The sequence below is a fragment of the Durotheca rogersii genome, assembly GCF_024521655.1.
Source record: "Durotheca rogersii strain YMJ 92031201 chromosome Unknown GGS23scaffold_53, whole genome shotgun sequence".
Classification (NCBI taxonomy): domain Eukaryota; kingdom Fungi; phylum Ascomycota; class Sordariomycetes; order Xylariales; family Xylariaceae; genus Durotheca; species Durotheca rogersii.
The window spans coordinates 119,615-144,808 of NW_026251284.1; the positions used below are offsets into that span (position 1 = coordinate 119,615).

The window sequence follows — 25,194 nt, forward strand, 5'->3', positions numbered from 1 at the left end:
CTCTCGGTTATTAAGAAGAAGCAGAGCGTACGTGATACTAAAGTCCTAGATAGCTTATTCGAAAGTATACTCTATCAGTAACTATAGTATGTACGATAATTTAAGATAAATAAAACTAATATTACTTTGCTAATCCAAAGACGAGAAATCTAATATAGTTATCGTATCTTAAGTATATCCCTCAGTTATAGAGATATAATAATCGCTAACCTGAAGATAAAAGAAGTAAGGGGAGAAAAGAGGATAAACGTAAAAGTTATTTATCCGGTTATTACGGTACGACGAAGTAACTTAAGTGCTCGTAATTGAAGAATATATATTAATCAGAAGACGACAAATTTAATAATAGAAACGAATCTTAAATTGAGATTAAAATAATAAAGTTAGTAATTTAATTAAGTAATAATCGTAGTATAATCCGTATTCACGGGAGTTATAGTTACTTTATATAGGTATAAAGCCTATCGTAACATATTACGTGATGCATTAAGAGGGCATATCTTACCGTACTACTACATTATAAAGATATAGTAATCGCTAGCCCGAAGGTAAAAAAGGTAAGAAGAGAAAAGGGACTAAACGTAAAAGTTATTCATTTACCTATTACGGTATAATTAAGTAATTTAAACGCTCGTAACTAAAATAGATATACTAATGTGTCACGTAGAGGTTATACGTCTTCGTTGCTTACCTCAGCAATAGGAGCTGCTATATATTCGCTCCCGTTGCCTTCTACTCCTTAGCTCGTTCTTAGATAGATCGAAGACCTTTTCACCTTCTTTTTGCTCCTCCTCCCGTTGCTCGTAAGATAGCTCTTCGCGCGCGCTCTCGCGCACGTAGCTCCTTCATATAGCTACGTAATATAATGAAAAAACAATAGATCTAATAATGAAAACGAATCCTAAATTAAAGTAAAAATAGTAAAGTTAATAATCTAGTTAAGTAATAATTATAGCATGGCCGTACGGAGCTATGGTTACTCTATATAGGTATAAGGCCTATTATAACATATCACGTAATATACCAAGAGAGCATGTCTTACCATACTACTATAGTAGTTAATAAGCTTATAAAGTCTTTAGGGGTAAAGAAATATTATAAATTTAAAAAACTATTATATGTAAAGAACTTATAATAACCTTATTTCTTAAATGAAATAAGTATATAAATAGAATAATAAAAGAAGAAAATACTATAAGATTAAAAGCTTACGTTATTTAAGGTACTAATAATAGCTTTACTTAGATTAAGAGAGCGTATAGGCGCGTAAGTACATAATCAGTTACATATAGCTATAGGATAAGCTCTGCCTTAGTGGCAGTTAATTGAGAGTTAAAAGGTACGCTAAAAAGGCTACGTAGGTAGCTTTAATTCCATCAACTATTTATCTTATCCTTAGACAGCTACAATATTTAAAAATAACTTTTTCAATACAGCTTATTTAATATATATATATACATAAAATACATTTTTATATTTAAAGAAAATTTTTATTTTTAATTTAAATTAATTTATAACTTATTTATTTAATCTACTATATTGTGATTAGTAATTTCTGAATCTTTAATGCTTTTTTAAAAGGTACCTAGGCATTTACTGATATTCGGCTTGCTAAGAATGTAACAGAGTTACCTGGTACTTGCGGCACCTTAATGTACTATACAGGGAGATAGTGATCTGCTGATACCATGTCACGTATTATTACCCTCCCTAGAAAGGATTACTATAGCTAAAAGTATTTATATCGCGATACTAAAGCGAATTAAACTCAGGATACGATATAGGTATAATACGAACGTTATATTAATTTAGCAGTTCTTTCTAAGAATAAAATAGCTATTCTATATAATGTTAAGCTAAAATATATATTTAAATCAATATAATATTAGAAAGGTAATAAATACCTATATTATTAGAATAACTATAACGTAATACTTATATTAAATTATAATAAAATCCGTATTATAACCTTTGCTATAAGTATCTTATACCTAATGAAAGAGTTCGTTATTATGACCTTATTTGAAGACTACTTCCATACCGTGTTAGTATTATAGATATACTGTCGATAGACCCCCCCCCTCCCGCTATGGTAGGTAGACACCTCTCAACGGAGGTTCCCAAGCTTTACATTTACGGTACCCACCATCTTATCAGCCGTCATCTAAGGTATAGGCACGAGGGTAGTTCCGATTCCATCTCATCTCAGCGAACGGGATCGGCCTCTTCCATGATCCAACTCAGTGGCACGCGTGAAACTACTTCCAACCACCTTTAACAACCTTCTTCCCCCTACTTACGGTCGTCTTCGAATACCGACATCCACAGGTAGATATCCGACGACGGATCCCGCTGGCTGACCTCGACTCGGCCTTGTCTAAATCTGTTTTCCTAACATCGTTGTCGCTGCTGCTTCTCCTACTCTGACCGCTCGCGCCACGAAATACGTAGGTGTGCATACAATGTATACTTATTTGCATCGGCTGACTTTGTTGATAGATCTTGTCGATCCTCTCTTTCGGAAGCCGTGGCGATCTGCTTTTCCTATCGCACACGATAACAACGTAGCCAACAGCTTGCTCAAGCCGCCGTGCCGTACATCCATCTGCCCGTCCTGCCAACACATCACACCTGTATCTAAAATTCCGAGCGCTCGTTTTCCGTCTGGAGCCATGTTGGGCGTTGACCTGCAGGATCTAACTTATTAGATCTCAACCCATCGGAATGCTCTCACATCTCCGCTTCCATAGACGAGGACCGTCTAATCCCTCGTCTCCCATACCCGACACCGGCAGTCCATGGGACGCCACGCCGCTCCAGCCAACCCAATTAGTCTCCGAAGATGGTGTCCCAGCTCCTGAGGTCCTCCCGCGATCAACTACCTCCGTCCCTTTCACCCATGGTCATGGGCAGCCGCCACCCCCGCCGTCGCAATCCGTCGCGCCTACGGCTCCTCTACATCAACAACATCTGCATCATCAAGCCCCGTTATTGCCTCCCACTGCCAGAGCCTCCTCTACCGACTCTGACAGATCGATGGACCCCGGGAGGTACGAACCGAAGCAGCGCGAAGAAGTGAGGCCCCTGCTACGATCTTCCTACAACGAGGAGTCGGGGTTCATTGGCGGCCTAGCGTTGGAGAACTATCGCCGAGAACAAGAGGCGCGGAGACCGGGCCCTCTAGATAGGACTACAGTTAATAAGTTTGATCATCTGTCGTTCAAGTCCTATTCCGGCTCAGCCAATGCCCCGCATCGTCCGCCTTCGACCGCTAGGCCCGCTAAGCCAATGTCCTCGTTCGTCGCCCCTGGCACTCTCACGAATAGTGTTTCGGCAGGAAGGCGACCTCCGGGTGCCAGAACCATAGCGGAGCCTCCAACGTCCCAAAGTCAAACGGCTGCCCAAGATCCTCCTAGGGGCAGGAAGAGCCTCCCTTTCCTGAAAAATCCGATGTCTACCTTATTGATGCGAAGGAAAACCAGCCAGAATATACCGGATCTCACGTTGCCGTTGCGTGGCGGTGCCGAGGAGCCTCCGTACGATCCTCGGATCAAGGGCACCCGAGTTCACGATTTCAGCGCTCCACGGCCAAGAAGAATCGTGTCAAGCAATGAACCAATTAGTTCGAGGGTCGAGGAGCCTTATCTAGATATTGCACCATCTGCTCAAGGATATAAACCACCTGTTGTGGAAGCCCCGCCGGTTCCTCCCAAGGATGAGAACTTCCAGTACACCCGAACATCGTCGACGCATTCTCGGGCGGTATCGGTAGGTGCCGTGTCCCCGCAAGGGCCACGGGACCCCGACAATCCCCAGCCTAGTCACAGACACAGAGGTGGTGGCGGAAATAGCCCGCGAAGGAAAACCTCTGTTCCCCCGTCGCTGATTCCGTTGTCTCGTGACTTATCGAGGGCATCCTTCAGAGACGTTGCTTCATCGGTACCTAGACATATGAAAAGCACATCCTCCAGGTTTAGTTTTGATATGGCTGGCGCGGCGCAGCAGGAGAGGCTTCTAGAAGAACGACACCGGCAGCGGCAACAAGATAAGAAGGCAGATGAATCCACCGGCCGGCGAGATTCCCGTTTTGATGACTTCGAAGAGGACGCATTTGACTATGACGCAATGGATTATGACGATGGTCTCGAGGAACGCATACCGGGTGTAAATGCCGACCTAGATGAGGAGGATTTTGGAGGTGCAGACGATCCTGACAATGATCAGGAGAATTTTGCAGGCTTTATTTTTCAGAGATCTACCCCTGTATCTGAACTGACCAGCCCTCAAAGCGTCGGAGTGTTTTCTACACCTAAGGACGCGAATGGCAATGCCGCCGGTTACACCACCTCTCACGAGACGTTAGGTATCTCCCAATTTTCGCACGTCGCCCCTGGCATTCCAGGCGAAGTTATGGGGGAGCTAGGAGAGCAGCTAGGCTCCACGGGCCTTGGTATCCAGGGACTTGAGACTGTCAACGAGATATCTAAACAGCTCTCGACTCGGCAACAACAGGAGGTGACAACACAAAGAGTCCTCGACAAGGATGACGAGCTCTACTTCAATGATGGGTTGATCCATGATTTTGTCGGGGAGGGAGACGGCTCGGCATTTGATGAGTCTATATTTGACCTTAATGATACGGATCAGTATGGGAGGCCGATCCCAGGCTTGTTCGCGAACGTGTTATCACAAAGACAGACCACCGAGGTGACAAAAAGGAGAGAATCCGACATAACCTCAAGGCTATCAGCACAATCGGACTTGTCTCATTCGACCGCCCACACCTCGCTTAGTGCTGGTCCGTTGTCTAAACCGCCAACATCCGAACCTGAAGAAGGGACAATAGCACGCTTAGAAGAGCGGCAGCCATCAGCTTCGGACATACAGGCCGCGGAGCGGGACCGTATAGCAGCATATCAGGCCGCTCTAGCGGCGGCGGCCCACCAAGCTGCCGCCTCTGGCAAGTTCCGGAGAGATTCCTCTCCGCCGCCGCCGGCTGAGTTGACGATCGCGCCGCTAACGATATCTGGGTCATCTCAACTGCATGCCCAGGCTCATGAACTCGATGATTATGAAATCGGCGATGGGCTATCTCTGGGGCTAGAGGACTACGAACTTGATGATGATGATATTATTGCCGAGGCGAACGCTAGCGCCCTCGCTAACGACTCTGACGGCTGGTATGGACAAGAATTCGGGTTTTACTCTGCTCCCGCGCCCGCCGGCCACCATAATACCAGCGTTCTGAGCGAGAAGAACCTGTACCAATATTCCCACGGTGGTTATTTCGGCCCGACTGGGGCGAATGGCGCTACTTTAGGTCGCGTTGTCTCACGTGAGCCGAACTTGACACCTATCACGGAACGTTCCGAGTATTCGAATCGGAATTCAATCATGAGCTTAGGTGTTCCCCAGAGCACGAATAACAATGCACCAGTACAAAGTCCGGGCCTGGCCCAATTAGTGATGATGGCCGAGGATGACAACATGTCCCTTTCGGCTCTGCTTCGCCTACGTTCCAAAGCATGGGGCGGCTCCCAGGCGTCGCTCGTAAGCTCGCGCGACGGGTCGCCTAGTGATAGAAACGGCACTACCAGCCCATGGGGACAAGACCAACTTGGTATTGCACACGGACGGAAGAACTCGGCCTTCTCCATCATCAGCCAGGACTCCGTAGGAGCGGGTAGCGGCGCAGGCAGCCCCACGCTTACCATGTCGATGAATGCGCCGAACAGCATCATTTCACCACTCCCCGTGTCGCTGAACCCCAACCCTCGCTCCACATCGCCTGCCAGTGCACCCGTCTTCTCTCCTCTGCAACCAACTGCGGGCTGCCCACCGGTGTTTGAGGACGAAGAGACGAGCCCTCTCGATAGAAGGAAGACCGAAGTGGGGGGTGCATGCACTGTAGCGTCGGGCACACTGTCCAGGCCCCCTGGCGGAGGCACGAGTCCAATGACGGGCATCACCTCCCAGAAAAAGCCGGGCATGGGTCACAGGCATAGGGGGAGTGCGGACAGCATCTCGTACTCAAGAGAGGAAGATAGCGGCGAGACGCGATGGGTCATGGAGCGTCGCCGCACTTCGGAGTCGGGGGAGGTCGAGGTCTTGGGCCGGGAAGTGGTCGATAGGGGACGGATCTAGTTGGTTCTGGTCTGTCTGCCCGATTTTGGTGCATTGGCAGCTCGCCTTTCGGCCCCCTGGGTTGGGGCGCTGGGATCAATGCCAAAGCGCGGGGTTTTCAATGTCTCGCGCCTAACCGGGTATCCTCTGGTCTGATGTTAGGGGAACTGGAGAGACGGCGGAAGTCGTATATGCTTCGTCTCGCTCGGGTACAAAAGATTAGCACCGTGTGGTGCTCTCAGACGAGCGAAGGCTACCGTGGGGCAGGCTGGCTCCCCCACCTTGTATATTTCAAATGCCCACGCAGGTGAGCGCGTTGTGCCTAGTATCTAATATCGGCTTGGTTTAGGCGTGGATAACGATGCTTGGAAACTGTGGTAGAGAAAACAACACTAATAGCGATCTATCCTCAGCGTATGTGCCTAAGTATGCACATCTTGTATATATTAGGGACGTGGACGCAGATAACCCAAGACCGTTGTGGGGTGGAATATCCATTTATGCAGGAAACAGAAATGCTGGCGCCGTAACATACCTCCGCTGGAGCGGAGACTATGTCGGTACCTCAGGGGCCCTACCTCGATATTCAATACCGTGAAGACAAGGTGCTAACCGCAGGGTCTGGTGGATTTGATAACGTCGCGTCCTTGCACTGCCATCGACCTCTACGTATCTATACACACCCAACACACCTTGGACTGTTCCTAGTCCCTCTAGACCGTAGCGAGGTAACAGAAAAGTGATAAAAAGAAGTAAAGTATAAGTATAACGACTATGCAAGGTTTTGATGAGTATATATATATATATATAAAACTTTTAATAATTATAAGTATATAGATAATTTTTAATAAAAATTATAACAATGTTAAAAGTAAATAAAATAAAATATTATTATTATATTTAAAAAAATAATTATAATATATAATTTCCTATTTAATTATAAAGTCTTTTTACTTAATTATACTTAAAGTTTCTCCTTATATTAGTTTTATATTAATTATCTTTACTAAAGTAAAATCTATACGATTAGCTGTTTAAATGTACTTAGATACTGATAAGCACCTATATGTATGCACGTTCTTTTCCGTAGCCTTCGAGAAGGTACTTATGTATCTACCTATACGCAAAAACGTAAGTAAGGGAGAAGCGCAGAGCGTAACGAAGGGCTTCAACATAGGTATACGAATCTATAGCCATTCTGACAATCATCATAAGATCTTTCCGTCTTGTCGCACAGCCCTCGCCTAGCCCAGCTATAGACGAGCGCCTCTGTCTTTCCTCCCCTCGCCCCTGGCGGACCGCTGTTGCCTACTACCAACTTAGGGGGAAGAAGGTATTCTTAATGTAGACCTGAAGCCCGCCCCCGGGCGCCTAAGATGCAACCCTCGATGCCGTCTTGCCGTTGGTACGTATCCTCCCTGGCCTCGTGAGATGGCGAGCCGGGAAAACAAGCGTATCCCCCCCCCCGCCGTGCTGTCGGGGTGCGCGCGCCGGGGTGGGGGAGGACCTGGGCTCATTTCGTAACAGCTGGGCATCGCAGTCTGCACGTGCGGCGATGGTTGAAAAGCCGAAGGCGGAAAGCGAGATCTCGTAAACACTCGAGCACGGTCAGGGACAGGGAGCAAAGCCATGTAAACCTGACCTAACCTGGCTTACCATCGTAAGCCAATCACCGACACCATGGTGGGCATGACTTGAGAGAGATTGCTTAATGCTTAATGATAATGGACGCTCATGCGGTGTGGCGAGTAGCTAAAAATGACCGGATGCGTTGCATCGGTCATGAATTGTCCGGCTCCAAAGACGGCGTCCTTCCCCGTTGTGGCAATCGGACGCCGAGAGAATGGAGACTTCACGAGATGACGGATGCTACCCTTCATCAAGCCTAACCCACCGCCGCATCTTAGTGAGGTATGGCTGCGCTTATTATCACCGAGCGCCACCCGGAATCGTGGGCTCCATAAAAGGGCGGCGGGGGACCTTCGTGTAGATAAAGATACAGATACAAGTTGCTCCGTGAGGGACGGAAAGTTGAGATCTCGTGTTCGGACAAAAACCGATCTCATCGACAGCGCCATGAAGGCCCGAATTGTCAAACTCGCCGCATCGGCTGGCGTTCTAGTCGCGATGGCCGGCAAGGTGCTGGCTGTCACGAGCGGCGAGTTCAGCATACTGAGCATTAACGTCGCCGGCCTACCGGACTTCCTCAATAACAACGAGGTCCCGGGGGATAAAGCCACAAACTCGAAGCTGATAGGCACCAAGTTTGCTCAGTACGACTATGCAATAATCCACGTACAAGAGGTACGCCGTTTCCCTCCCTCCGTCCCTCTCTCCGTCTCTACATCTCGATCCTCGAGTCGATGGGATGGGGACTTCCCCTCTGCTCTCCAGCGGGCTATGTAATAAATCATGAGACGACGACGACAATGCGACCGAGAAGCTATGGTTCTGCCTCGCATCCTTCCCTTTCCCCGTTAAACCGGGAGTAGAACAGAGAGATATCGTGGCGTGAAAGAAGGACGCTAAAACGTAAGATGCGAAAATGTCATTATAGGACTTCAACTACCACGCGCATATCTACTCGACGGACACGCACCCGTACCGCACCGCGACGTCGGGCGGTGTACCCTTCGGGTCCGGGCTCAACACGCTATCCCATTTCGACTGGATCGACTTCGAGCGCGTCAAGTGGGACACGTGTAGCAACGCCTCCGGTGCCGACTGCCTGACCCCCAAGGGGTACACCTTCATGCGTGCCAAGATCAGCGACGGTGTGTACGTCGACGTGTATAATCTGCACGCCGATGCCGGCACCGAGACCGCCGACAAAGCGGCGCGCGCAGCCAACCTCGCACAAGTTGCCGACGCCATCGACGCACGGAGCGCCGGCAATGCCGTGCTCGTGTTCGGAGACACCAACAGCCGCTACACACGCAGCGGTGACGGGATCCGCGTCTTCGCGGAGCAGAACGGGCTGACGGATGCCTGGATCGAGGTCGTGCGGGGTGGAAGGGTCCCCACGGAAGAGACGGTGTGCGCGAACCCGAGCACGACTAACGAGTGCGAGACCGTCGACAAGGTCCTATACCGCGCCAGCCCACTCCTCGACCTGCGGGCAGCGGGCTGGGCCTACGATAGCAGGCGTTTCCTCCAACCCGACGGTAACATCCTGTCAGACCACAACCCCGTCGCCGTCAACTTCACCTGGGCGACCGGGTCGGCACTGCAGCAGTCTGGCTTCTGGGGCGGGCCGCATGGCACCTGGTTCAGCGACGTGCCTGTACTCTCCGCCAAGGCTTCCCCCAAGGTCAAAGCCGTCGCGTTCCGGGGCGCGAAGCGGCTGGACAACGTCGGCCTCACGCTGGCGGACGGGACGGCTCTCGCGCACGGTGGTGGCGGCGGAGACGAAGCCCGGCTCACGCTGGCGACCGACACGGGCGAGTACTGGGCCCGCGCGGAGCTGTGCCAGGGGCAGAAGGACGGCCGCACCCGGAACTTCTACATCCGGGCGACGACGAGCACGGGACGGACCCTCGAAGCTGGGACGGCAACCAGCGACTGCGCGACGTTCGCGGCGCCCGCCGGCTGGGGAATCGTCGGCTACCTGGGCCAAGCGGGCGACGAGGTGGACCGACTGGCGTTCGTGTACGCGCCACAGTAGTAACGGGAGAAGGGGCCATAAGCGAGTAAGGAGGTGCAGCGGGCAGCGAGCCAAAAGCTGGGGTGGACGGCAACTCCTCATTGCTATATGCCATCTCGTCATCGCGTGACTCCGGACATGGTAAATGCATATACATATAAAAGTAATACGTATTTTTTTTTAGGACGCACGCATAGGCCTACGTGGAGCGAGAGAGACTAATAGTGGGACGGTTTTCTGAAATATTGACACCCCTTCTCCCAGCCTTATCCGGGGCGGGTTGATTAAGCCATGCTTATTCTGCCTACCGTTGTAGCCGCCTAAAGGGGAACGGGACGGGATGGGATGTAATATTACTGCCGGCTCTATGATATCTCCCGGCTTGAGTGTTAGGAGGGAGGGGGAGGGAAGGAGAGGGAGGATCGACGTTGCAAAATGCCCACAGGTCCCAGAGGATGTGACCAGGCTCACCCGTGCCCATCATGCTGTCTATCTAGCCTGTGTCCTCGACATATCCCGAACCCCCTTTGCGTGCCCGCATAGGCTCGCGTGGCTCCTGGGATGTATCTTGGCCTCGTGACAATACCGCGCCGGCACACCATACCCACGTAGTACCTAGGTTCTCGATGTGAGGGAGCAAGGGAAAGGGAAGCAATCAATCCTACATGCTAAATAGCTTCTGAGCTGAGCGGCTGCGAGGTATGTGGTATTAGATTATAGACGACACTCTCGTTCCCTTCGTTCCCTTTTCGACGCGGCAGACGGTGCTAGGTCCGAATCCGGCTCAGCTAATAAATACCGTGTCTCAAGCTTTCCCTCAAAAGTCGACAGCGTCTCGCTAGCATGTCTACAACGGACCAAGCTCCTCTTGTCCTACCGAGAGAGGAGACCAAGCCGGTCGTGTACACTTGGTATGTGCCTACGACTACGTGAGGAGACAGGTACATGTACGATGCATCTGGGATCAGATCATCCGAGCGTCGTGCGTCGCAAGACCCTAGGGCGATCGCCATCATCCCACTCGTTGGAGTTGCGTTCGTTAGAGCTCTGGTAATCTAGCTACGTCCCGTCTAGCCATCAAGCCAATAATGAGGCTAGCCATCATCCCCTTAGCCACCATAAGGGGAATGCCAGACAAACAGACACACACATACACACACACACACAGAGAGAGAGAGAGAGAGCTAGCTAATATCGAATCCCGCTGGAAAGGCCAAGGGCATATACCTAGGCATAGGCTATTGATTTATCTACCTCTTAGATAACCCTGGTCAGGCGGCGCTTGGGGCGTTGAGCGGTCAGCGGCTTGAACGAAGGCCGAGGCCAGCGGCCTATTCCCACTCCAACCTCCATATAATATTGTCGTTGTATATACCTGAGAGGGGGGTTTGCCTCTTGGGTGACGAGCAGAGGACTCAGTTCAGAAGTGCGGCCTGTGCCACATGGACGCCCACGAGCCTTGACGGATCTGACCCGCGAGACAATTTACCTATTGGTGCTGCCGAAACTTAATGAAGAGCTCTCTGCACCTCCCTCTAGTCACGGTCGCATCCACCCGTGGCAGACCTCGAGGGACGGGAAGCGCCGCGGCCCATGTATGTATGTATAAGCCGCGCCGGGCCTGACCAGTGGGGGCCAACCTGACGCCTGTCAAGAGCCGAACGCACTTGATAATTAGCGGTTCTACGAGGACTTCCCGGGCTGGAGCCGCGTTGGGGCTGAACCGTGTGGACCGTTGGCGCCTGAATAAGTCGTTAGGGGTGGGTTCATTACCAGTCTATACCTACCGAGGACTCGTCATTCGCCCAAGTTTCTCGTGTTGAGTACGTCGTACAGCCTGTGCAGTGTAATGGAAGAGTTTCTCGGCGAGGCGAGAAAGGATAGAGGACGGTAGAAGGGGTCACGGTAGCTAGCACGTGGTTTCGACGTTCCGATAAGGACAACCGCCATGGCCTCTCACGAGCCACCGAGAGACCGCATAGAAGTTACGCTGGTCCCTCGTGGCATGGCGGCTCGGAAGTAAGAATTGATCGATGGAAAACTCTTTAATGAGACGAGTACACAACTGCATACCCTTCGCCCCTTGTCGAAGGAGACTGAAGGCGAGTCCGTCGGTAACAGGTGTTGATGTGATTAGCCCAGGGCACGGGTGAGGGATACCGACAGCCTGGTTAGCCTTAGCCCCTGCGTCTCCCCTGAAATTTCCCTTCTAGCGCCCCTCGTGTGCGAGACCTGACCTACTACGCAGTAGTTTGGTGATTTAAAAGAAGAAGAAAAAGAAGGAAGAACAAACCCGCGGGCTACCTGCAGGCACCCTTGCAGGGTGACGATAATTCCTACATGCAATACCCTCATCAGCCAGCAGACTTAGCTATCTAGCACCACAGCACCGGTATCTGCACGCCGTTTCCCGGGACTGACAAACAAACCGCCGGCCGGCTTAGATGACAGGTTAGTTACATAGGGCCTTCTCGGGAAACCTCCCGATTCCAGACTGACGGGTACGAGGGAGGATGGCGAGGATGTCTGACTGGTATCCGACGTCATCCTATCCCCCATCACATGCAGGCCAGAGAGCATAGCGCGGTACAGGGGATACCAAGGCCGATTTGAGATGGTACCGACGAGGTAGCGACGGATCACTGTTCGCAAATGGGCCACGATGTCTGCTAAGACACTCGCCGTAGACACTCTACCATTGCCTGAGCTGTTGTTGGCTTTGGCACAGACCGCAATGTAGGTAGTAGGGCTAACCGGGTATCGGGGACTAAACGTATTGTTAGCAATAACAGGCTTCGTTTTGTAGTTGGGTGCAAGTCAAGAGCCCAATTGGGCGGAGATAGACCTCGTCTCGAGGCGGCGTCGAGCCTTCTTTTCCTCGCTCCGCCCTAATTTCCCTTCTAGACTACTACGTTTGTATGTAGTCCGCTTCCGGAATCCTTCCGGGATCGCTTTTCGACATCGGTCCTAGGCTATGCTACTATAGAGTTGGCAGTAGCTCCTTTTTATTCTAGTTGGGTTTGGCGCGGAGGATATGTGTACGTAGACGTTCTTATAGAGGCACACGTAGGGTCGACGCACTGACAGAGATGGGCTATTTTTACATGCGGAGGCGAGCTTGACGACGATGAATCCAAAGTGCTTCGCCGGATGTGCCTCAGAAGCGTCGAGACCTTGGATAATATCTTGCCTAGTCACAACCCCCTCCCACAGTCCGAGGACGGCAGCGGTGACACATCCACAACGCGTCGTGCCTCTCTTGCAGGGGGGCTTGACGGACTCCTGCGAAGCCCAACTCGCTCTCACCCCCAAAAGCCTTTGCTCGACCGTGAGAGCTTCGCCTGCAAGTTCTGGAAGCGGGGCTAGCAGCTCGAGTGGGGTTATTCTAATCTTGCAGCTCGTTGGATCGGCCCCTAGGTTTGCATTGACCCGGTGCAGGTATCACCCAAGAGGTTAGGTAGGTAGGTAATGAACCATGTCAAGGTGTTGTATGGAGGTATGTGAGGGTATGGATGTAATACATACCTACATACGTGTATGTGCATACCTTTGGGAATCATCGGACTCGATTGGACCCTTCCTGTCTCCTCCCACCGACGCTGGTCACTACTATACCGGCCACGAGTTCTGTTATACTGCACGCGGACCTGGCTGGAAACTTGCCCTTTCGACACTGTCGTGGCCAGTGCAACAACCGATAGACGTACACGTCTAAACCATAGTCTATAAGTAGACTTATAGATAGGCACTGCCTTCCAAGGCGGTAGCTATGTATGAGTAAGTGTGTACGTCTATCCTGGGATTCGCGATGCCACCAAGAGGCAGGGGGGGGGAGGAATCTCGGCTCTACTCCCCAGATTGGCATCCGAACGGGGCAACAGAGGTGGTAGCTCGTAATCACAATTTAATTCCTTTTTTTTTTTGCGCTTGCGATTCGTCCAATGCCTTTGCGTCTTGGCCCGAGGCGTCTGGCTGGTTCCTGCGTCGAGATGAACTGTTGGCCTAATGCATTCGTGTGATGACTTGCGAAATCCCGCAGTGTCGCTGCAAGACCAACAGCCTAGTTTGCCGGTTGACTTACACACATACACACGAGCATGTATTTTCCGTAGGCTAAGTGTGATAACTCGGCAAATATCCGCCTGATACCCTAAGAGTTAAGCTGTCACTGGTCAAATCTGCTACACGCACCTGCATTGGCATGCGATAACCCCCTACTCTCGTGCTTTTACGAACGTTTTCGAGTCGTGAGCTGGACTTTGCGTCTTTGCCGTTGGCTGGGCTCTGATGATTCGGCTATCCGGCGGTCGCTACACGCTACGGCGAAAAACACGTAGCTAATGTGCATGGCTCTGTAATCATACCCTTCAAGCAGAGTCCGCGTTGCGCGCCCGCAGGGTATTAGCAGTCGACGACAAACGCGTAGCATGAAAGCGATTGATATCGCTGATCGAGATCAAACTCGGGAAGCGGGTGAGCCGCCCGGCCTGCCACATAGGGATATGCCGTATGTGTGCACACATGCGTACGAACGTATGTATCTATATGTAAGTATATCTTGATCCATGAACCTTGTATTGTGTTATGATGCCGGAACAAGATACATTTTGGGCGACTCCTTGGACATGGTGGGCCTGGCGGGGGGGACTTCCCGGTCTCGCACATGTTGCGAAGAGCTTGGACGGGTGCGGTAGGTGAGTGACGCAGGCCTGCATCTCTCAGTGCGAAACTTGGCCACCTCTCGACAGGGCTCTAGCAGGGGGGGAAGGGGGTTCTTCGAGAGACCGTCCCCGCGCTGTCGCACTACGCATATATACAGACAGGCATGCATAGATCCCGACAGCGCCAACACGTTCTGGATACGGCACAACCACCGGCTGAGAGGTGAGATCCGAAGTTGCTTCCTTCTGTTCGTGTGGCATTGTGGCGACGACAATTCGTAAAGACGGCCAATGCCGACTGTCGGGAGTGGTGAGGATGCGTGATGCCATGGAGTGACCACGATCATCTAGTGCCTATCGAGGCCGTTGGTGGAGGACCCTTTAGGGAGGGGGGGGGGAGACGTTCTATTGGTAGAGCGGTTGGGATGGTTAGAATCCGATGCGGGCATGCGTGCCTAATGCCGCGAATGGCACCGGGGAAGAGTCCACCGTGCAGTAAGACGTTTCCATGTCCCTCTTGGCCGGTGCCTGAGGATCGTTAGGGAATACCAGAGCGCGGGATGGATTTCGTTACCGGGAGGAACGTAACAAATGCGTTGGCGAGTTGCAGATTATGGGTGCGGGTGACGAGTGTACGGTAGGGTGGGGATGGGGTCATGATGATGATGATGGTGGTGGTGGTAGTGGTGGTGGTGGTGGTGGTGGTGATGACGATGATGACGGGATAGTGGACGATCAAGAGGGACGTCCACGTTAGGTACCTATATGATAACAATCAGGTAGGTACCTGAGGTAGCTGCATTGGGCGGTGGTGTTCTGTACCTGGAGGTGTAGGCAGGTATGTACCTAGGTAGGTATGCAGGTAGGGCACCTTAGGTACCCGCCTGCCTTCATCCCCTAAGGTACCTGGTATGTATGTATGCATACCCTACTGTCGGGTTATGTAGGTACCTAGGTACTAAGACGGCAACGGTGCCAGCCACCTGAGATAAGGTTGCACCACAAACGTCCCTCTGCTGCTGCATATTCCCTCTGCGGCGCACATTATCCGCGTATGCACCTTAGGAGGCTCCCTCGATGTTCAATTGGCTCGTGCGTATGCATATATCGGTGAGAGGCGATGTGATATCGACCGAGGAGGAATAATCACGTCCAAGGGTATCCTGCTAGTAATGCTGTGTCACTCCCGCTACTACATTAAGCGGGCTATATCTCGCGATCACCGTTGACCCCGGACATACCTAGCAACCTACCCGATGCTTGCCTACACAGGTATGCCTCCCCGAAATGCCTACTGGCGATGGCTGCCAACTTGCCGTTGGAGATAATTCAAGCCCTCAAGGTAAGGATTCTTGTCCGTTTTCGACAGGTGCAATATGGGTTGGTATGGGGGAATCCGACGATCGGTATCGCCCTTGTATTGTTTAAATGTGCAGTGCGCGGCAGTGAGCCTACGAGTCGTTGCTCAGATCGTTGCTGACCCGCGCCTAGAGCCGAGTCTCGTTATCTCGAAGCCAGTTCAAGTACGTAAAGACAACGTATTTAAGAAATCTCCTGCATGGAACCGGGGCAAAGGGAAGAAGTCCGAACCAAGATCTATTCCTCCGCTGACAAGCCTCCAGAATCCGGTCTGGGTCTTCCCAGCGGGTTACCACCAGTTTGCCTTCTATCTTCCCAGCTTTCGTGTGTAAGGGGGGGAAACACCCGATTGTATGATTAGGTTACAGTGTGATTGTCTTCCAGATGTCACAACACCCCAGCCCTATCGCCTGACCGTCTTACCGGCTTATGCTATGCCAATACGCACTACTGAATTACGAAGAAAAACAAGGGAAGCCATCGATTCTTCCCGTAGGAAATAAGAACGAAATTGCATTTCTAGATTTATTTACCCTTGAAGTTAGATGGGGGGTAGTTCTGCACGTACTTCAAGGAATAATATATACCTAGCCCTAAAGAATATGACTCCATGAAATATTATAACCAAGGCTACCCTAAGGTCAACTTTGGCAATCTGTCGTGCAACTCATTACCTGTGCAGTCTACTGTTGCGAAGCACCATTGGGGCTGTTGAGACATGTCCACGTGAACAATACGTGTAGATCAACATAAGTCTCCCAAGGTACGGTGGGAATGGGTACGGGTGGGGTAATGTTGATGTTATCTAAGCTTTACTCGAAGAGATCATCGCGATAGTTAAGGTCTGACGCCCGTCTCCACGAGCGTCTAGCGGCCCTGCTTGATGCTATCGGTAGACTGGAGATATGTTGGGCGGCACGTGAGCCACTGCGATGAGCTAGGATAAACATCATCCATACCAATGACCTCACCTCAGGCGCTACCAATGGGCGGATACTTTGGTTGAGATCAGAGAACCACGACTTGCGTCTACGCACATAGTAGCCGCCCGGATGTAGGCAGCACACACACACGCGCGCAGATGAGGGTTCTTCCCATGCCACATGCGACAGGCGGTGGCTTGGCTTGCTTGCCGACGTTGCACAGTGGCTCTGCTGCTAATATCATGGCTTGCAGACGTCTCCGAGGAGAAGTTGGGTCGTGCAGCTATGGAGAGCAAGTGGCTTGCTTATTCGCTTATGAAATTGATACGTCCGAGTGCAGTACCCCGCAGGTAGTAGTAGTAGTACCTATGCATGTATCAATAAACCTGCTAGACTTCCAGTGCACATTACAACCTCTTGTATAGGTACCTACCTAAGGTAGGTATGTACTTAGGAAATACGCGTCGGAAAGAGGTACCTACCCAATGCCCTACCTATAGATCAATAGGTTACTTAATAAAGGATAGGTTCGATTCCTAACAGCGCTACTTGGTAGTCTTCGTTATTTAGCTCATCTCCCACCTAAGTACCTGCCTGGGTATGTATCTAGGTACCTTACTAGTATGTATATATACGTATTATGCATGGACGATGTTGTAGTAGGAATCGACCGGAGAAGCCTGCAAGCGTTACCCCTGCATTACAATGCACTAGCGGTATTCTAGGATTTCATACTTCTAGGTGAGGTCGCTAGTGGATGTACCTCGCTACATGCATACTGCATGGAGCGCGTGCACCATACTATAGCAGTTGCTGCATTAGGTACATGTTAGGTACATACATGCATGCATAGGTACCTGGTAGATACATATGTATCGAGGTACCCGGGGGAGGAGATCGGCATCCAATGCCTTCAACCCGCCTATAGGGACAACATATGTGTGCCTGGCGGTCTACTGCTGGGCGTCCATTACCTGACAGCTGGGTGTCCCACGACCGAGGCGCATACATAAAAAGAGGGAATGGACCGGCCCGGATAATGCCCGACTGCAGTCCAACCATCGTTACGGGTTTCGTGGTAGCTCTAGCTAGGTACCTAGTCCTGAACACGCCCTCCCCCCCTATCAATAGATATCTACTACTTGCCTCCTGTGCCTGCGTTTGACTGCTTGTACATGGATAGAAACCTAGTAAGGTGTGGGGATAAGCGTAAATGCCCATAGCATAGTACGTACGCTAACCTAGCTTAACACGTCCAAGTGTAAATAGATAAGCATAGACTATACATAATGATTATATGTAAATAATTTCCCTTATTGGTTTTTGGGGAGGGGGGGGGGGTTTTAAACCTTCTCTATTAATGATATAATAATTATATATATAATATAAAAATATTTTAATAGTTATAATTATTATTATATTACTAGTAAAATTTACTTATTATATCTTTATATATATATGTTTCTATATTTAGATAAATAGATAAATATTATATTTATTATGTTTAATTTCTATTAAGCATAGTTGCATGGGAGCCAGCGAAGGCTGCTGACTGGCCAGGTCTAATAACGTAGATAATAAGATCATACTCAGTAGTCGACAACAGGGTCCGCCAAGTCTGCAAGCCTGCAGGGGGGGTGCCCTTCGGTAGGGATGGCATCTTCTCTTCCCACTCTCCTACGTCCTCTCTCTCCCTCTCTTGGGTCTCCCCGTAGCGCTCCTCTTTTGGCCTCCCTGCCGCAACGACCTCGCGGCCACTCATTACTTCACACGCTACATACCTCTTTACCACACTTTGCCTGACCTACCCGCCTCCCATACCTTGAGGTACCATACTCGACCCATCCGTGTTCACTGTTTCGTCGTCCTACGCTTCTTCCCTCTCGCACCCACACACTTGCACTTACACACCCACCCGTCGTCCCGCGTCCGCAGGCTTCTCTGGTTTCGACTTTGCGAGTCATCTATCTTGCCGCAGCAGCACGGGGACTCGAACCCAGATACTATACAGGTCTGAGAGTACAATACAACATCTACACCCCCGTACCTTGGTATCCGTTCGATCTTTTATCTCTCTTCTTCTCTTCCGCCTCCCCACCACCAGTGTCAGTTCTCGTGAGATACGTACGCGGCGCCTCCCCCCGCAATCAACTAGACAAGATAGGCCGTCAAGTCTAGTAACTGTCGAATTCTATCCTGTGTGCTGAGAACCCAGGAATACGGCGAAATTCCTAGCTAGGCGAGCACATCGTTCAGGGTACCTTACACCCAGCTAATCCGATCTCGAGACTTGAGACTGGAGGGATCGGTTTGACGTTACCATTACACTTCTGGTCCCTTCTGCTACCCCCAAGAGAGAGAGTGTGTGTGTGCGTGGCCAAGGTACTTTAATCATTGTCAAAAGTGCGTTCCCGACCTTGTTTTCTTCCGCACGCTAGCCAGGTATTACGGAAAGGTGAATTGCGATTTTCTTTTTTGGAATTTCCGCCCCCGTCATCATCCCGAATATTTATATCCGCGAGTGGCATGGCCTTCGATCTACGAAAAGGGTCAGGGCGCATCGGTCTTCCGTTTGTCGGGTTGCCGCATCCTCGCTCGCGAGCTTCGCATACCTGCATGCTTAATTCCCTCCCGACTTGTTCTCTCGCTAGGTGGGACAGAGCGAAAGGATCTTCCCTACTCTGGCATGCAACCAACTCGATGGAAGAGGGCTTCACTAGAGGGGAATAGTGCCTGAAACTCTACGTGAAGCGCATATCCTGAAAAGGGTTAGCAGAGTCTCCAGAAGCTCGACATTCCTGGCTTGGACCCCTTCCGCCCTGAATCCTATCACCCATTTTCTTCCCTCCCTTCATTCCATTCCATCTCATCTTAGGGTTGCCAACTTTGTGACGATTACAAACAACGCGATCGCGTATTCTATGCTAACATTTCGCACTTCCGCAGAAAATCGTTCATCCCCCCCTCTATATTGTCTACTTGGGCACGAGCCGCTTTTCTCTCTCAAATTACCTCGGCCTAAACCTGGACTTCCTAGGACACGCTTATAGTGTGCCGTATTTTTATGTTATCGGAGACCTGTTGAAACCGCCTCGACCCTTCAAGAGAGCCTGGCTGACGAAATAGTCAACGAAAGGGTACCCGTATTCTGGGGAGCTTGGGTGTCTCCTAAATTCACAGCTGTTGCGAAAGTAACAGCAGTACTGTGCCCTAATGGTTCTCTACGGTTCGGCTCTACGGCAATCATGATGCTGGACGATCATCCTATGCGAGCGAGCCTACAAGTAGCTCCTCTCACCATTAACAAGCATCGGTTTGAAAATACGACGGATGACGGGCAAGATGGGCAAGATGCAAGGCCGATGACATCAACCCGCTCATATTCTCAATCGCAAATCACACCGCCGGCAACCCCAAATGACTCCCGCGAAGAACCGGCTCCTCACCCGCCACCATCAAACCCCATCTTTCACAATTTCTTACGAGCCTGCTTCCCGTTCCATCCGACATATCCGACTACCGACTCGACCATTACTCTGCCGTTGAACGAGGGGGATGTGGTCTTGGTTCACTCGATCCATACCAATGGATGGGCCGATGGGACTTTACTGATGTCCGGAGCGAGGGGATGGCTTCCAACTAATTATTGCGGAGCCTACGATCCAGAGGAGATGAGGAACTTACTGAAGGCGCTCCTGAATTTTTGGGACTTGCTGAAAAGCTCGGCGATCAACGACCGAGATATCTTCGGCAATCAAGAGTTCATGAAGGGGATCATCGCAGGCGTACGCTATTTACTAGTAAGCACGATCCGGGATCAGATGAGTCGCGTGCAAGCGTCTATCTGTGGTGGCTGACGAAACTCGTAGGAACGCACGCGTTGCCTGACCCGGGAGTCACCTACAATCCAGGGAAGCGAAACACTGCGCCGGGGCCGGAAGTCATTGCTCTCTGAGCTCTCAACGCTAGTCAAGATCGCGAAACGATTACAAGAGACGTTGAAGGAACCTCTGCAATCTGGCAACGACGTCAACGACATCATCGATGAGATGGTTCTCAGAGCATTCAAAATTGTGGTCAAAGGCGTTCGGTTCCTTGACCTGGTTGAGGAGGATAGGCAGCTCCGGGCACCTGAAGTAACGGTGATGGCAACGGTTGTCGAGGAGTCATCCGTTCCACCAACACCTCCCTCCGAAGAGTCTGCCGCGTTCCAGAACAACCGGCACAGCGATGCTGCAACTCCCCGAGAAGGCCTCGAAAAGGTTGGCGCGAACAGCTTGACATCGCTGGCAGTAGAGGGCACCCAAGCGAGCGGGTCCACCAACACCCGTTTGTCAGTTGTTTACTCCTCTGCTTCCACGGCAAGGAAACGGATGTCTCAGGTCAGACCATCGCACGGAAATCGGTTATCGGCCACTATATCACACAGGGTGTCTCTAGCCGGCCCTTCCCCCTCGTCCCACTCTCAGAAGCTTGTTTCGGAACGACTTAACACTTGCCATGATATGTTTCTGTCGCACCTTGGATCCTTTATTGGGAGGTTACACGTCCAATCCCAATCGCGGCCAGAATTAGCCCTAGCCATCAAACACTCAGTCGTCTCCGGCGGGCATCTTTTCGCAGTGATTGATGCGATTTGCGACCACAACACATCGGTCTCGGAGATGCTGGGACAGCCGCGTGTAGCCATGTACGACCGCATACGGGATCTGGTCTACTTGGCACGCGAAGTGTTGGGCAACAGAGGCCCAGATGGCGAGGATGTCATTGTGCCGCAGGATAATAGCCGGCTCCTCCTTGCGGCAACCGGCTGTGTTAAGGCGGCCGGTGAATGTGTCGCCAAAACCAAGTGGGTTCTCGAGCGGATAGGCGATTTTGAATTCGAAGTCGAGAGTGGGCACTTGGGTATCGATCTGGGCGTATTTGAGACCGTTTCACAGACCCGGCCGCAAACTCCAGCCGGTTCAAGTATCGCAGACTCGAAAGACTCGGAAGCGTCACCAGCACCTGTACATCCGGCCCACCAACCCCTGGATAAACCTCTCCCAGAGGTCCCTGTTGGTGATTCGGTGCATAGGCGACAAGATTCTGGCAATGTGTCACCGCCCGCTTCCCGACCGCAGTCCATGGCCACTGACGATGCTGCGTCAAGCATGGCATCTTCCGTGTCATCTATTCGACCCTCGCTACCCGCGTTGCCGAAACTGACTACGTCTCTGCTGCCAAACGAGCCGTACAGCCCCGCCACGGAAGCTCTCCACGATAGCGAATATCACAGCTCCTTCCGCTCCGACACTGGCACTGCTTCGAGCTCGGGCAGTAACAACACCTATCTCAGCCGAGATTCGGAGGCTAGCATGGTATCCGACACTTCTCGCGCCACTACTCCCGACATTACTGTTGCCCCCAAAACCCAGCCGTCAATGTCGGAGCTGAGTGTGGCTGGGAGCTCTAGCGTGGGCGAGGAGGTTGATGAGCTCGAGTCGAAGTTGTTGGAGAAGACCTTTGCGCATGAGCTAATGTTCAACAAGGAAGGACAGGTCACTGGTGGCTCCCTGCCGGCGTTAGTTGAACGTCTCACGACTCACGAAGCAACACCAGATGCTATGTTTGTATCCGCCTTTTATCTCACCTTCCGCCTGTTTTGCACACCTGTAAAGTTGGTGGAAACGCTGATAGAGCGGTTTGACTACGTGGGAGAAGCTCCCAGCACGGCAAATCCTGTGAGGTTGCGTGTCTACAATGTATTGAAAGGGTGGCTGGAGTCGCATTGGCGGGATTCCGCAGACCGCGAAGCGCTTCCCCTCATTCAGAACTTCGCCGAGTTCAAGCTTGGTTCACTCCTCCCTTCGGCGGGAAAACGTATCACAGAGCTTACGGAACGGGTCTCTTCCACAGACGGGTCGTTGGTACCACGTTTGGTTTCTTCGATGGGGAAGACGAGCACCTCGATCTCTCAGTATGTCCCCGCCGATACGCCAATGCCCAATCCGGTTCTCTCTAAGAGCCAGCAGGGCTTACTCAATAACTGGAAGTTGGGAGGCACCTGTCCCTCGTTTATGGATTTCGAACCTCTTGAGATTGCCCGCCAGCTAACCCTAAAACAAATGAACATCTTCTGCTCGATTCTCCCCGAGGAGCTGCTAGGCTCGCAGTGGATGAAGAAGAATGGTGCATCCTCTCCCAATGTCAAGACGATGTCCGGGTTTTCCACCGACCTCTCCAACCTCGTAGCGGACACCATTCTCCAACAACCGGAGGTGAAGAAGCGCGCTATTGTCATCAAGCAGTGGATCAAGATTGCTCACCAGTGTCTTGAACTCAACAACTACGATGGCCTTATGTCCATCGTATGCAGTCTCAATAACTCAATTATAAGCCGCCTACGGAAGACGTGGGATCTCGTAAGCCCAAGACGGCGCGAGATGTTGAAGTCTTTACAAGCTATTGTCGAGCCTGCCAACAACAACAAAGTTCTACGAGCTCGCCTGCAGGGCCATGTCCCCCCTTGTTTACCGTTCTTGGGAATGTTTTTGACCGACCTCACTTTTGTTGATATTGGCAATCCGGCGACAAAACAACTACCTGGGGCCGGCCCGGCGGATGAGGACTTGACAGTGATAAACTTTGACAAGCACACTCGGACCGCTAAGATCATAGGGGACCTTCAGCGGTTCCAGATCCCTTATCGACTTACCGAGATCTCGGACATGCAGGAATGGATTCAGGCTCAAATCACGAGAGTGAAGGAGTCCGACCAAGGCAATGTCCAAGTGAGCTACTATCGAAAGAGCTTACTGCTCGAGCCCCGAGAAAATGTCTTGAAGACCCCCATTGACGGTCCGTCGGCGACCACCCCATCTGGGCAGAAGGCCGATCTATTCGGCTGGATCTCGAGAGATCGCCACAATAATAGCAACCCTACTGCTATCACTACGTAAGAAACACGTGCCCAGAATGCGCGTCTTCTACGTGAACTATCTCCAAAATTTTTTCTCCCCCCCCCCCCCCCCCCAACCGTCACATCCTCTTACAATCGACCTTTTGGTCGACACACCCCACAGTAACTAACTTGTCATTTTCCATCACATCTATTGATACCCCTGTCGTTTGTCGTTCTATTTATTCACCTCGATTATGAAGTATTTGGGATCTGCCGGCCCACCAGTGTTGTTCCTTGGAGGTATCCGCATCGTCGGATGCTGGCGTTCACGGTCAGGGGAGGGGAAAACGACCGGACGGGGATGGTCCGTCAAAATATGTTACTTGGCCACGTAAACATTTCGCGGTTGAGGATCACGCGCGATGGTCTTGCGAGTTATACCGCCGCAAGTGTTTCCCTTGCAAAGAGGAGGGTCGGTATGTGTGCGGAAAATTCATGAGGATATTAGGAAAAACAAAAGGGTCCTGGTAATGGATGTTGTACACTCATCGAGAATAAATGAGGAGTACGGCAGAATTATCCATTTGGCGATGCGGTATGGATAGATGATACTTAACTGTACCCTGCTACACGGGACCAGAGAGAAGCTGTACCCTAGTATCTCACGCGAGAAGGAATTGTGGCTGGGTAATTAAGCACTCAGGCCCGCGGTGGCATCCATCTATTCAGGGACCCCGAAACAAAACCATGTCCATGGCTTGAACTGGGACGGCGGCCGGCGCCTCGCCGATTCGTACTGCGGGATTCCTGCGCCTTTGATCCCGTTCCCCGATCATGCGGGCGACCCCCTTTAGTCGGATTCACACACTGTCGATACATAAATCTCAATAAGAAAACCATTTGCTCGTTTGCCAACCGTCTTGTATGCTGTATGTGTTCTTGTGGCTACACTATCTCTTGCGTCGTCACCCTGGCAACCCTCCGCCTATGCGAAAAGAAAAAGAAGCTTTCTGCTAGAGTGTCGTCGAGTGCTCGATAGAGTAGATATTAGTCTACATCTATAGGGGACACATATGGAGGGATGAGCGGCTTGTTGGGGAAATACCCGCTTCCTTCTTCCCCCACGCAGCAGGATGCGTCGAGGCTCAAGCTATCTCAATCCCACCTCCGGGGCTCCTTCAATACAAACCCTCCTCTCTCGACCGTGACGTTAACCTCCGACACGTTGCGAAGGTCTTAGGGGGCCGGTGGCTAACGTTAAGTGCACGGACACGGGAGAGCCGCGACGGGATACACGGTGCTGGCAGTAGACGGAGCCGACCCGAGGGGTAGGAGGGCGGGGATAGTAGATGGTCGATTAGTGATGCGCATACCGTACAGCCGATCTGTCAACACCGTAGCCGTGTCCACGGCGCCGTAGGGGGAGGCGAGGCGGCGGAGACCGCCCGGTGCGGGCTAGAAAGGAAGGGCATACCTTACCCAGCGGGTATACCTAGTGTCGCGCCTTTCTCTTCTTAGCACGACATGATTATCTGAGGTGCTCGCTGCGTCCGCTTCGTTCGATTTCACCCGCGTCCGTGTCAATATCCGGCATAGTAGCTA

At 51.3% G+C, this 25,194-nt stretch overlaps 3 protein-coding genes across 3 annotated transcripts; all 3 read left to right on the forward strand.

The window, feature by feature from the left end:
* Positions 1-2,087: 2,087 nt before the first annotated feature.
* GGS23DRAFT_589658 (uncharacterized protein) lies at positions 2,088-6,746 on the forward strand. Its single transcript, XM_051517640.1, has 2 exons — positions 2,088-2,447; positions 2,500-6,746. Exon 2 carries the CDS (start codon positions 2,725-2,727, stop codon positions 6,142-6,144), a length of 3,420 nt encoding a protein of 1,139 aa, XP_051367273.1. The 5' UTR covers positions 2,088-2,447; positions 2,500-2,724; the 3' UTR covers positions 6,145-6,746.
* Positions 6,747-8,199: 1,453 nt separating this feature from the next.
* GGS23DRAFT_601349 (mannose-binding lectin) lies at positions 8,200-9,787 on the forward strand (the record flags this gene model as incomplete). The annotated part of the gene is made up of 2 exons (XM_051519193.1): positions 8,200-8,427; positions 8,681-9,787. 2 exons carry the CDS (start codon positions 8,200-8,202, stop codon positions 9,785-9,787), a joined length of 1,335 nt encoding a protein of 444 aa, XP_051367274.1.
* Positions 9,788-19,730: 9,943 nt separating this feature from the next.
* Positions 19,731-23,779, forward strand: GGS23DRAFT_442958 (ras GEF). The gene is made up of 2 exons (XM_051513943.1): positions 19,731-20,509; positions 20,579-23,779. The coding sequence occupies exons 1-2, from the start codon at positions 19,955-19,957 to the stop codon at positions 23,648-23,650; spliced, it is 3,627 nt and encodes a 1,208-aa protein (XP_051367275.1). The 5' UTR covers positions 19,731-19,954; the 3' UTR covers positions 23,651-23,779.
* Positions 23,780-25,194: the final 1,415 nt, after the last annotated feature.

Excerpts from the sequence above, each read along its gene's own strand:
- GGS23DRAFT_442958 (XM_051513943.1), top strand. The coding sequence starts at position 19,955 with ATGATGCTGGACGATCATCCTATGCGAGCGAGCCTACAAGTAGCTCCT. Across the intron at positions 20,510-20,578 it reads CAGGCGTACGCTATTTACTA|GAACGCACGCGTTGCCTGAC; the intron begins GTAAGCACGATC and ends CGAAACTCGTAG.
- GGS23DRAFT_589658 (XM_051517640.1), top strand. The coding sequence starts at position 2,725 with ATGCTCTCACATCTCCGCTTCCATAGACGAGGACCGTCTAATCCCTCG.